Below are 12,357 nucleotides of genomic sequence, written 5' to 3' on the forward strand. Positions count from 1 at the left end.
CTCCTTTCCCGTTGCTCTCGCTGGGGCTCTGTCCCCTGCCCGGGGCGGGGCTCTGGGTCTGCACTGGCTGAATGGGCCGGGCAGGGTCTCGTGGGCCCCCTTGCACCCCTGTGCCTCTAGCCGGACAGCAGGGAGTTTGGTGGGGCCCTGGCTCATGCGGAGGGAGTGGAGGGACTGAGGTGCTCCCAGCCTGGGGCGTCCTGGAGTCAGTGCAGGGACATTTACAGCTGTTGTTTCTGCTGGTTGTGTTTGCATCCTGTCTCAGTGCATTTCACCCCCCACGCCGTGCACACACAGCCGCTCCCCTCCTCGGTTCCCCACACGCCCCAGGAGAACCTCCGTCCCCCTCTTCTGACACACAGGCTAGCTGGGAACCCCCTTGTTCCCCAACACCCGGACACACCAGTGTGTGCATCCCACCTGTGGTTCCCTGACACATACTCACTGCTCCCCAACACCCTTACATGAGGGCACCTATGCGTCAGCTGTTTACCAACCCCCGGACCCCAGTGCGCGTACTCGACTGCTCCCCCACCTCCATACATCAGTGCGCACAGCCACCCACTGCTCCCCAACACCCGTACACCAGGGCACCTACGTGTCAGCTGTTTACCAACCCCCGGACCCCAGTGCGCGCACTCGACTGCTCCCCCACCTCCATACATCAGTGCGCACAGCCACCCACTGCTCCCCAACACCCGTACACCAGGGCACCTACGTGTCAGCTGTTTACCAACCCCCGGACCCCAGTGCGCGCACTCGACTGCTCCCCCACCTCCATACATCAGTGCGCACAGCCACCCACTGCTCCCCAACACCCGTACACCAGGGCACCTACGCGTCAGCTGTTTACCAACCCCCGGACCCCAGTGCGCGCACTCGACTGTTCCCCCACCTCCATACATCAGTGCGCACAGCCACCCACTGCTCCCCAACACCCGTACACCAGGGCACCTACGTGTCAGCTGTTTACCAACCCCCGGACCCCAGTGCGCGCACTCGACTGTTCCCCCACCTCCATACATCAGTGCGCACAGCTGCCCACTGCTCCCCAACACCCGTACACCAGGGCACCTACGTGTCAGCTGTTTACCAACCCCCGGACCCCAGTGCGCGCACTCGACTGTTCCCCCACCTCCATACATCAGTGCGCACAGCCACCCACTGCTCCCCAACACCCGTACACCAGGGCACCTACGTGTCAGCTGTTTACCAACCCCCGGACCCCAGTGCGCGCACTCGACTGTTCCCCCACCTCCATACATCAGTGCGCACAGCTGCCCACTGCTCCCCAACACCCGTACACCAGGGCACCTACGCGTCACCTGTTTACCAACCCCCGGACCCCAGTGCGCGCACTCGACTGCTCCCCCACCTCCATACATCAGTGCGCACAGCTGCCCACTGCTGCCCAGCACTCCTCATCCGCCCTCTCAGTTTGCACAGACGCCTCCCTGGCTCACCCTCTCTGGCACGTGCACCTTCTAAGACCCTCACCCCAGTGCTCCCAGGCCCTGCTGTGCTCCCTAACTCTCCCCTGCACATGCACCTCCACATTCCCCCCGTCAGCAAGGACCTGCAGGGTCCCCTGCACGGTCATGCCCCCCTCCCTCCGCGCTGCTGCTCCCTCTCGCTCAGGCTCACACTTGCTGTTGTGCACCAGTGTGCACCGGCTCTTGCACGCTCCCTGGTTCTGGACTCGCCGTTGGCTCATGGTCACGCTCCCCCTCTCACTCCTGCTGGAGCACGTCCGGCTTGTGGTGCCGTCCATTCTCGCCTGGGTCATTCTGGGGCTCATACTTCATCACTATGGACACCATCAACTGGGGCTCCTGCTCGCTTGCCTCTCAGTTTGTGGTCGCGCTCGCTTGTTGTCTCTTCGGGGTTCTGCTCACTTGGCCTCTGTGGCGTTCCTGCTCGCTTCCCTCTCTTGCTTAGTCTGGGGTCGTGCTTGCTTGTTGTCTCTACGGGGTTCTGCTCACTTGGCCTCTCTGTGGGGTTCCTGCTCACTCAGTCTGGGGTCGTGCTCGCTTGTCTCTCCGGGGTTCTGCTCGCTTGGCCTCTCTGTGGGGTTCCTGCTCGTTTCCCTCTCTTGCTCAGTCTGGGGTCACGCTCGCTTGTTGTCTCTCCAGAGTTCCTGCTCGCTTGGCCTCTCTGTGGGGTTCCTGCTCGCTTCCCTCTCTCGCTCAGTCTGGGGTCGTGCTCGCTTGTCTCTAGGGGGTTCCTGCTCGCTTGGCCTCTCTGTGGGACTCATGCTCACTCAGTCGGGGCTCACGCTGGCTTGCCTCTCTGTGGGGTTCCTGCTCGCTTCCCTCTCTAGCTCAGTCTGGGGTCGCGCTCGCTTGTCTCTAGCGGGTTCCTGCTCGCTTGGCTTCTCTGTGGGGTTCCTGCTCGCTTCCCTCTCTAGCTCAGTCTGGGGTCGCACTCGCTTGTCTCTAGCGGGTTCCTGCTCGCTTGGCCTCTCTGTGGGGTTCCTGCTCGCTTCCCTCTCTCGCTCAGTCTGGGGTTGCGCTCGCTTGTCGTCTTGGTGGGGTTCCTGCTCGCTTGGGGCTCCCGCTGGCTGTCGCGCTGGTGCACACGACTCCCATCGGGCGGTGGCAGCAGCAGTATTGGAAGGCGCTTGCTCCCTCCGCAGCTGGGCTGGGCAGTTTGGCAGCTCGTGCAGCCAAGCGCACCCGCCTTCCTGCGCCCAGGGGTGAGGGGAGTGGCAAAGTGCGCAGGGCTTTGCCTAGGCTTCTAGCCCTGGGGAGAGACACGGAGCGCCCTGTCTTGTGAGGGCTGCGGTCCCGAGCTGCAGTTTCCCTGGAGTTTCGGCTCCGGTGGCCTCCGGACCTGGGAGCGAGGTGCAGACAGAAGGGGGGGATCTGGCCACCGGCGGAGACGGCCCCCCGCCCTCAGGGACAGCCGTGTCCCAGCCTAGCCCTGGGGCGCGTGCCCGAGCTTGGCCTGCTGCTGCCTCCGGCTCCGCGCCCAGTGGCCAGCCTGTGCGTCTGTCTCCGCTGCCTGCCCCGCCGTTGGCAGCCTTGCGGCCGCGCTCTGACTCTAACTTGCCAAACTCTTTATTCTTTCGCTGTTTGCAGATCTGTGCCACTGTGTCCAACTTTTCATCTACCAAACGGCCCTTCCAACTCCTCCCCAATTAGAAGATCCGGGTGGTTGCGCACGGCACCTGTGTACAAATTCTCTCACTTTTCATTGCCTCTCCAGGGCCGGATAAGGGATGGGCACTGGGACTGATCTAAGATTAGAGGCTCGCCCGCCCGCCCGCCCGCCAGCATGGGTCCCCCTCCCGGAGACACGCAGGAGCCCTTTAAACCCCCCCCATGTAAAGTCTAGGAAGCGCGGAGACGGCCTGCTGGACATGCTGGGCCTGCCGGACGCTGGCCGGAGATGCCAGGCGGACAACCCCGAGGGCACGGGAAGACCTGCCGACCCAGCGGGACCCGGGCGACGGCAGCAAGTGGAGATGGACGGGCCACGGACGCTTTGCTGCCACTAGCACCTTGCTTCCTACTGCCTTTTCCTGCAGCTGCATGGACTCCTGCTCCTCCTGCTCCTCCTCCGCTGCGGGGCAGGGCCGCCCCACGTCGCTCCTCCCTCTGTCCCTCTGTGTCGCGAGGGCAGCGGGTCCCAGGCGGGGCCAGGCGCTCCTGCCCAGCCCGGCGTGCCCGGGGCGCGCCCTGCCTGAGGGGAGACCCGGCTGCTGCTCTTGTGATCTGAGTGTGTTGATTGTGCTCCATGCGTGTGTGACTTGGGTTTTCCTGTCCTGGGCGCTGTGCCCGAGTTCTGCGCCACAGACTGTAGATTCCTCGTGTAGTTCTTGGCCTTTGCCGCCCTCCCGGAGCAGCCGCGGCTGCGCTCGACTCGCTGTGCATAGATAGTCGTGTCCGTGTTCTCGTGTAAGGGCCCTGGCTCGGCCCAGGCCCCGTGCTACTGTGTATGGTGCAAGTGTGTTCACGGAATAAAGCTGTTGGATTAGTAGGCGTGTGGGTTCCTTTCGCTGCCTGGGCCTCTCCTGCTTCTGTCCATGCTCCACCCCATCCCATGCTCATCCTGTGTGTGGCCGGCGCTGGGCGGGGCTCCGGGGCAGTGCCCTCGGTGGGGGGGCAGCGCTGGAGCCGGGAGACCCTGCCCTGGCCGGGGGAGGCGTGGGCTGCCGTCCCCTCTGCCCGCCCCGTGGCTAACGCGCCTGTGTCTCTTCTCTTCCAGTCTCGAAAGGGCGCGGAGCCGGAGCGGGAGAAGAAGGTGCCGGAGTGCAAGGCGGACAGTATCGGCAGCGGGCGGGCCATTCCCATTAAGCAGGTTCGATTCCCTGCCCCCCCCGCCCCCCGGCCAGGCCCTGCTGCAGGGAGGTGGGGCCAGGGCCTTGGAGAGGGAGGTGCCCATCTGTGTCCGGCTCATTGTGTGTTTCCATGCAAGTGTCTCTGTCACCAGCTCTGCGTTCAGTGTGTGTGCCTGTGCGGGGGGCGGTTCTCAGGCAGGTACTGACGCTTTCCAGCAGAGGGCAGCAGAGCGCCACCGCCAGCTCCGACTCCTGGCTGCCTGCGGCTCCAGCGCCCGGCTCCCAGCACAGTGAGGAGCAGGAGCCTGGCCGGAGTGAGCCCAGGGGCGCTGGCAGCTCAGCTCCTGCTAGTTCCTTGAGGGGTCTCTGGAGAGCAGGGCGTGAGATGGACCCGTCCGGCAGCCCCCGCTCGCGTCCGGCAGCCCCCAGGCCACGTCCAGCAGCCCCCAGGCCAGGTCCGGCAGCCCCCGCTCGCGTCCGGCAGCCCCCGCTCGCGTCCAGCAGCCCCCAGGCCACGTCCAGCAGCCCCCAGACCAGGTCCGGCAGCCCCCGCTCGCGTCCGGCAGCCCCCAGGCCACGTCCGGCAGCCCCCAGGCCACGTCCGGCAGCCCCCGCTCGCGTCCGGCAGCCCCCGCTCGCGTCCAGCAGCCCCCAGGCCACGTCCAGCAGCCCCCAGGCCAGGTCCGGCAGCCCCCGCTCGCGTCCGGCAGCCACCAGGCCACGTCCGGCAGCCCCCGCTCGGCGTCCGGCAGCCCCCAGGCCACGTCCGGCAGCCCCCAGGCCACGTCCGGCAGCCCCCGCTCGCGTCCGGCAGCCCCCGCTCGCGTCCAGCAGCCCCCAGGCCACGTCCAGCAGCCCCCAGGCCACGTCCAGCAGCCCCCAGGCCAGGTCCGGCAGCCCCCGCTCGCGTCTGGCAGCCCCCAGGCCACGCTCCGGCAGCCCCCAGGCCACGTCCGGCAGCCCCTGCTCGCGTCCGGCAGCCCCCAGGCCACGTCCGGCAGCCCCCAGGCCACGTCCAGCAGCCCCCAGCTCGGCGTCCGGCAGCCCCCAGGCCACGTCCGGCAGCCCCCAGCTCGGCGTCCGGCAGCCCCCAGGCCACGTCCGGCAGCCCCCAGCTCGGCGTCCGGCAGCCCCCAGGCCACGTCCGGCAGCCCCCGCTCGGCGTCCGGCAGCCCCCAGGCCACGTCCGGCAGCCCCCGCTCGGCGTCCGGCAGCCCCCACGCCACGTCCGGTAGCCCCCGCTCGCGTCCGGCAGCCCCCAGGCCACGTCCGGCAGCCCCCAGCTCGGCGTCCGGCAGCCCCCAGGCCACGTCCGGCAGCCCCCAGCTCGGCGTCCGGCAGCCCCCAGGCCATGTCCGGCAGCCCCCAGCTCGGCGTCCGGCAGCCCCCAGGCCACATCCGGCAGCCCCCGCTCGGCGTCCGGCAGCCCCCAGGCCACGTCCGGCAGCCCCCGCTCGGCGTCCGGCAGCCCCCACGCCACGTCCGGTAGCCCCCGCTCGCGTCCGGCAGCCCCCAGGCCACGTCTGGCAGCCCCCGCTCGGCGTCCGGCAGCCCCCAGGCCACGTCCGGCAGCCCCCAGCTCGGCATCCGGCAGCCCCCAGCTCGGCGTCCGGCAGCCCCCGCTCGCGTCCGGCAGCCCCCAGGCCACGTCCGGCAGCCCTCAGGCCACGTCCGGCAGCTCCCAGCTCGGCGTCCGGCAGCCCCCAGGCCACATCCGGCAGCCCCCAGCTCGGCGTCCGGCAGCCCCCAGGCCGTGTCCGGCAGCCCCCAGCTCGGCGTCCGGCAGCCCCCAGCTCGGAGTCCGGCAGCCCCCGCTTGCGTCCGGCAGCCCCCAGGCCGCGTCCGGCAGCCCCCAGCTCGGCGTCCGGCAGCCCCCAGCTCGGCGTCCGGCAGCCCCCGCTCGGCGTCCGGCAGCCCCCAGCTCGGCGTCCGGCAGCCCCCGCTCGGCGTCCGGCAGCCCCCAGCTCGGCGTCCGGCAGCCCCCGCTCGGCGTCCGGCAGCCCCCAGGCCACATCCGGCAGCCCCCAGCTCGGCGTCCGGCAGCCCCCAGGCCGTGTCCGGCAGCCCCCAGCTCGGCGTCCGGCAGCCCCCAGCTCGGAGTCCGGCAGCCCCCGCTTGCGTCCGGCAGCCCCCAGGCCGCGTCCGGCAGCCCCCAGCTCGGCGTCCGGCAGCCCCCAGCTCGGCGTCCGGCAGCCCCCGCTCGGCGTCCGGCAGCCCCTGCTCGGCGTCCGGCAGCCCCCGCTCGCGTCCGGCAGCCCCCGCTCGCATCCGGCAGCCCCCAGGCCACGTCCGGCAGCCCCCAGGCCGCGTCCGGCAGCCCCCGCTCGGCGTCCGGCAGGCCCCGATTGGTGTCCGGCAGCCCCCAGGCCGCGTCCAGCAGCCCCCGCTCGGCGTCCGGCAGCCCCCAGGCCGTGTCCGGCAGCCCCCGCTTGCGTCCGGCAGCCCCCAGGCCGCGTCCGGCAGCCCCCAGCTCGGCGTCCGGCAGCCCCCAGCTCGGCGTCCGGCAGCCCCCGCTCGGCGTCCGGCAGCCCCTGCTCGGCGTCCGGCAGCCCCCGCTCGCGTCCGGCAGCCCCCGCTCGCATCCGGCAGCCCCCAGGCCACGTCCGGCAGCCCCCAGGCCGCGTCCGGCAGCCCCCGCTCGGCGTCCGGCAGGCCCCGATTGGTGTCCGGCAGCCCCCAGGCCGCGTCCAGCAGCCCCCGCTCGGCGTCCGGCAGCCCCCAGGCCGTGTCCGGCAGCCCCCGCTCGGCGTCCGGCAGCCCCCAGCTCGGCGTCCGGCAGCCCCCAGCTCGGCGTCCGGCAGCCCCCGCTCGGCGTCCGGCAGCCCCCAGGCTGCGTCCGGCAGCCCCCGCTCGGCGTCCGGCAGCCTGGGCTGTGTTCTCAGGACAGGGTCCAGCGGTGCCCCTTGCTGCCGTGCTGGGGCCGTCCCGGGGCCGTCTCGGGGAGGGTCAGGCAGCGAGCGAAGGGGGGACAGTCTGTTCCCTTGGCAGCTCTCGGGGGGAGGAGTCCAGGGTGGGTTGCTGCTTGGAAAGAGCAGCCAGGGCAGTTCTGGCTCTGAGGGGGCGGGGAGGGGTCTGTGGTGGGCGGGGGGGGGGCAGGGAGGAGTCTGGGGGTACCGGGGGGGTCTGTGGTGGGCGGGGGGGGCAGAGAGGAGTCTTGGGTGCCGGGGGGTGTCTGTGGCCGGCTGGAGGGGGGCAGGGATGAGTCTGTGGCTGGGCGGGGGGCAGGCAGGGTTTGTGGCCAACCGGGGGCGCGGGGAGGGGGTCTATGGCTGGCTGGAGGGGCAAGGAGGAGTCTGTGGCTGGGGGGGGCAGTGAGGGGTCTGTGGCGGGGGGCGGGAAGGGGTCTGTGGAGGGCGGGGGAGCAGGGGGGTTCTGTGGCCGGCAGGGGGTGGGGAGGAGTCTGTGGCGGGCAGAGGGGAAGGGGGTTCTGTGGCAGGGGGGCGGGGAGGGGTCTGTGGCGGGTGGAGGGGAAGGGGGGTTCCGTGACAGGGGGCAGGGAGGGGTCTGTGGCAGGCGGGGAGAGCTGGGGGGGTTCCGTGGTGGGGGTTGGGGAGGGGTCTGTGGCCGGCAGGGGACGGGGGGGTCTGTGGCAGGGGGCGGGGAGGGGTCTGTGGCCGGCAGAGGGCGGGGGGGGTTCCGTGGCGGGGGGCGGGGAGGCGGTCTGTGGCCGGCAGGGGAAGCGGGGGGGGTCTGAGGCCGGCAGAGGGTGGGGGGGGGTTCCGTGCGGGGGGGCGGTCTGTGGCCGTCAGTGGGGTGGGGAGGGGTCTGTGGCCAGCAGAGGGGCGGGGGTTTCCGTGGTGGGAGGCGGGGAGGGGTCTGTGGCCGGCAGGGGGCGGGAGGTTCCGGGGCGGGGAGGGGTCTGTGGCCAGCAGGGGAAGCGGGGGGGTTCCGTGGCCAGCAGAGGGTGGGGGGGTTCTGTGGTGGGGGGGGCGGTCTGTGGCCGTCAGTGGGTGGGGAGAGGTCTGTGGCCGGCAGAGGGGCGGGGGGGTTCCGTGGCGGGGGAGCGGGGAGGGGTCTGTGGCGGGCAGCGGGGGGGGTTCCATGGCGGGGGGGCGGGGAGGGGTCAGTGGCCGGCAGAGGGGCATGGGGGTTCCGTGGCGGGGGGCGGAGAGGGGTCTGTGGCCGGCAGAGGGGCGTGGGGGTTCCGTGGCGGCGGGGGTCGGGGAGGGGTCTGTGGCCGGCAGAGGAGCGTGGGGGGTTCCGTGGCGGGGGGCGGGGAGGGGTCTGTGGCTGGCAGAGGGGCATGGGGGTTCCGTGGCGGGGGGCGGGGAGGGGGTCTGTGGCCGGCAGAGGGGCGTGGGGGGTTCCGTGGCGCGGAGGGGTCTGTGGCCGGCAGAGGGGCGTGGGGGTTCTGTGGCGGGGAGCGGGGAGGGGTCTGTGGCCGGCAGAGGAGCGTGGGGGTTCCGTGGCGGGGAGCGGGGAGGGGTCTGTGGCCGGCAGAGGGGCATGGGGGTCCGTGGCGGGGGGCGGAGAGGGGGTCTGTGGCTGGCAGAGGGGCATGGGGGTTCCGTGGCGGGGGGGCGGGGAGGGGTCTGTGGCCGGCAGAGGGGCGTGGGGTTCCGTGGCGGGGAGCAGGGAGGGGTCTGTGGCTGGCAGAGGGGCGTGGGGGTTCCGTGGCGGGGAGCGGGGAGGGGTCTGTGGCGGCAGAGGGGCGTGGGGGTTCCGTGGCGGGGAGGGGTCTGTGGCCGGCAGAGGGGCGTGGGGGTTCTGTGGCGGGGAGCGGGGAGGGGTCTGTGGCCGGCAGAGGAGCGTGGGGGTTCCGTGGCGGGGGAGCGGGGAGGGGTCTGTGGCCGGCAGAGGGGGCGATGGGGGGGTTCTGTGGCGGGGAGCGGGGAGGGGTCTGTGGCCGGCAGAGGGGCGTGGGGGTTCTGTGGCGGGAGTGGGGAGGGTCTGTGGTGGGGGAGGGGGGTTGTGGCCAGCAGAGGGGCGGGGGTTTCCGTGGTGCGAGGCGGGGAGGGGTCTGTGGCCGGCAGGGGGCGGGAGGGTTCCGGGGCGGGGAGGGGTCTGTGGCCAGCAGGGGAAGTGGGGGGGTTCCGTGGCCAGCAGAGGGTGGGGGGTTCTGTGGTGGGGGGGCGGTCTGTGGCCGTCAGTGGGTGGGGAGAGGTCTGTGGCCGGCAGAGGGGCGGGGGGGGTTCCGTGGCGGGGAGCGGGGGGGGGGTCTGTGGCGGGCAGCGGGGGGGTTCCGTGGCGGGGGGCGGGGAGGGGTCAGTGGCCGGCAGAGGGGCGTGGGGGTTCCGTGGCGGGGGGCGGAGAGGGGTCTGTGGCCGGCAGAGGGGCATGGGGGGTTCCGTGGCGGGGGGGCGGGGAGGGGTCTGTGGCCGGCAGAGGGGCGTGGGGGTTCCGTGGCGGGGGGGCGGGGAGGGGTCTGTGGCCGGCAGAGGAGCGTGGGGGGTTCCGTGGCGGGGGGGGCGGGGAGGGGGTCTGTGGCCGGCAGAGGGGCGTGGGGGTTCCGTGGCGGGGGGCGGGGAGGGGTCTGTGGCCGGCAGAGAGGGCGTGGGGGGTTCCGTGGCGGGGAGCGGGGAGGGGTCTGTGGCTGGCAGAGGGGCGTGGGGGTTCCGTGGCGGGGGGGGCGGGGAGGGGTCTGTGGCCGGCAGAGGGTGCGTGGGGGTTCCGTGGCGGGGGGGAGGGGAGGGGTCTGTGGCTGGCAGAGGGGCGTGGGGGTTCCGTGGCGGGGGAGCGGGGAGGGGTCTGTGGCCGGCAGAGGGGCGTGGGGGTTCCGTGGCGGGGGGCGGGGAGGGGTCTGTGGCCGGCAGAGGGGCGTGGGGGTTCTGTGGCGGGGGGCGGGGAGGGGTCTGTGGGCCGGCAGAGGGGCGTGGGGGTTCAGTGGCGGGGAGCGGGGAGGGGTCTGTGGCCAGCAGAGGGGCGTGGGGGTTCCGTGGCGGGGGGGCGGGGAGGGGTCTGTGGCCGGCAGAGGGGCGTGGGGGGTTCCGTGGCGGGGAGAGGGGAGGGGTCTGTGGCCGGCAGAGGGGCGTGGGGGTTCCGTGGCGGGGAGCGGGGAGGGGTCTGTGGCCGGCAGAGGGGCGTGGGGGGTTCCGTTGCGGGGGGGCGGGGAGGGGTCTGTGGCCGGCAGAGGGGCGTGGGGGTTCCGTGGCGGGGGGCGGGGAGGGGGTCTGTGGCCGGCAGAGGGGCGTGGGGGTTCTGTGGCGGGGAGCGGGGAGGGGTCTGTGGCCGGCAGAGGGGCGTGGGGGTTCTGTGGCGGGGAGCGGGGAGGGGTCTGTGGCCGGCAGAGGAGCGTGGGGGTTCCGTGGCGGGGAGCGGGGAGGGGTCTGTGGCCGGCAGAGGGGCGTGGGGGTTCCGTGGCGGGGAGCGGGGAGGGGTCTGTGGCCGGCAGAGGGGCGTGGGGGTTCCGTGGCGGGGGGGGCGGGGAGGGGTCTGTGGCCGGCAGAGGGGCGTGGGGGTTCTGTGGCGGGGAGCGGGGAGGGGTCTGTGGCCGGCAGAGGAGCGTGGGGGTTCCGTGGCGGGGGGCAGGGAGGGGTCTGTGGCCGGCAGAGGAGCGTGGGGGGTTCCGTTGGCGGGGGGGCGGGGAGGGGGTCTGTGGCCGGCAGAGGGGGCGTGGGGGTTCCGTGGCGGGGGGGCAGGGGAGGGGTCTGTGGCCGGCAGAGGGGCGTGGGGGGTTCCGTGGCGGGGGGCGGGGAGGGGTCTGTGGTGGGGAGCAGTCTTCCTGCTAGAACCGACCCCCCCCGTGCAGTGCAGGCTGGAGACCCCCCCCTTACTGCTAGAGCCGACCCCCCCCATGCAGTGCAGGCTGGAGACCCCCCCCCCCTTACTGCTAGAGCCGACCCCCCCCCATGCAATGCAGGCCAGAGACCCCCCCTTACTGCTAGAGCCGACCCCCCCCATGCAATGCAGGCTGGAGACCCCCCCCCTTACTGCTAGAGCTGACCCCCCCCATGCAATGCAGGCTGGAGACCCCCCCTTTACTGCTAGAACCGACCCCCCCCCCCCCAGCGCAGTGCAGGCTGGAGAGCCCCCCTTACTGCTAGAGCTGACCCCCCCCATGCAGTGCAGGCCAGAGACCCCCCCCTTACTGCTACAGCCGACCCCCCCATGCAGTGCAGGCCGGAGACCCCCCCCTTACTGCTAGAGCCGACCCCCCCATGCAATGCAGGCCAGAGACCCCCCCCCTTACTGCTAGAGCCGACCCCCCCCATGCAATGCAGGCTGGAGACCCCCCCCCTTACTGCTAGAGCCGACCCCCCCCCATGCAGTGCAGGCCAGAGACCCCCCCCCTTACTGCTAGAGCCGACCCCCCCATGCAATGCAGGCTGGAGACCCCCCCCTTACTGCTAGAGCTGACCCCCCATGCAATGCAGGCTGGAGACCCCCCCCTTACTGCTAGAGCTGACCCCCCATGCAATGCAGGCCAGAGACCCCCCCCCTTACTGCTAGAGCTGACCCCCCATGAAATGCAGGCCAGAGACCCCCCCCCTTACTGCTAGAGCCGACCCCCCCCATGCAATGCAGGCCAGAGACCCCCCCCTTACTGCTAGAGCCGACCCCCCCATGCAGTGCAGGCCGGAGACCCCCCCCTTACTGCTAGATCCGACCCCCCATGCAATGCAGGCCAGAGACCCCCCCTTACTGCTAGAGCCGACCCCCCCCATGCAATGCAGGCCAGAGACCCCCCCTTACTGCTAGAGCCGACCCCCCCATGCAATGCAGGCCAGAGACCCCCCCCTTACTGCTAGAGCCGACCCCCCCCATGCAATGCAGGCCAGAGACCCCCCCCTTACTGCTAGAGCCGACCCCCCCCCATGCAGTGCAGGCTGGAGACCCCCCCCTTACTGCTAGAGCCGACCCCCCCATGCAATGCAGGCTGGAGACCCCCCCCCTTACTGCTAGAGCCGACCCCCCATGCAATGCAGGCCGGAGACCAGCCCCCCCGTTATTCCTAGGGCCGACCCCCCAGGCAGTGCAGGCCGGAGACCAGCCCCCCCGTTATTCCTAGGGCCCGAACCCCCCAGGCAATGCAGGCCGGAGACCAGCCCCCCCGTTATTCCTAGGGCCGACCCCCCAGGCAATGCAGGCCGGAGACCAGCCCCCCCGTTATTCCTAGGGCCGACCCCCCAGGCAAT

At 72.1% G+C, this 12,357-nt stretch overlaps 1 protein-coding gene across 3 annotated transcripts in view; it reads left to right on the forward strand.

Moving 5' to 3' along the window:
• LOC102451881 (arf-GAP with GTPase, ANK repeat and PH domain-containing protein 3-like) overlaps positions 1-4,755 on the forward strand; it is a 119,436-nt gene extending 114,681 nt beyond the window's left edge. Inside the window, exon 9 of one of the 3 annotated variants that reach the window (XM_075917264.1) lies at positions 4,210-4,755. In XM_075917264.1, the coding sequence (XP_075773379.1) occupies positions 4,210-4,488 (279 nt within the window). In that variant the 3' untranslated portion in view covers positions 4,489-4,755. Of the gene's footprint in view, positions 1-3,080; positions 3,213-4,209 lie in introns of those variants that run through there. The other 2 variants (XM_075917266.1, XM_075917265.1) reach the window with 2 other exon arrangements.
• The last annotated feature ends 7,602 nt before the right edge of the window (positions 4,756-12,357 follow it).

This window comes from Pelodiscus sinensis, unplaced genomic scaffold (genome assembly GCF_049634645.1).
Source record: "Pelodiscus sinensis isolate JC-2024 unplaced genomic scaffold, ASM4963464v1 ctg168, whole genome shotgun sequence".
Classification (NCBI taxonomy): Eukaryota; Metazoa; Chordata; order Testudines; family Trionychidae; genus Pelodiscus; species Pelodiscus sinensis.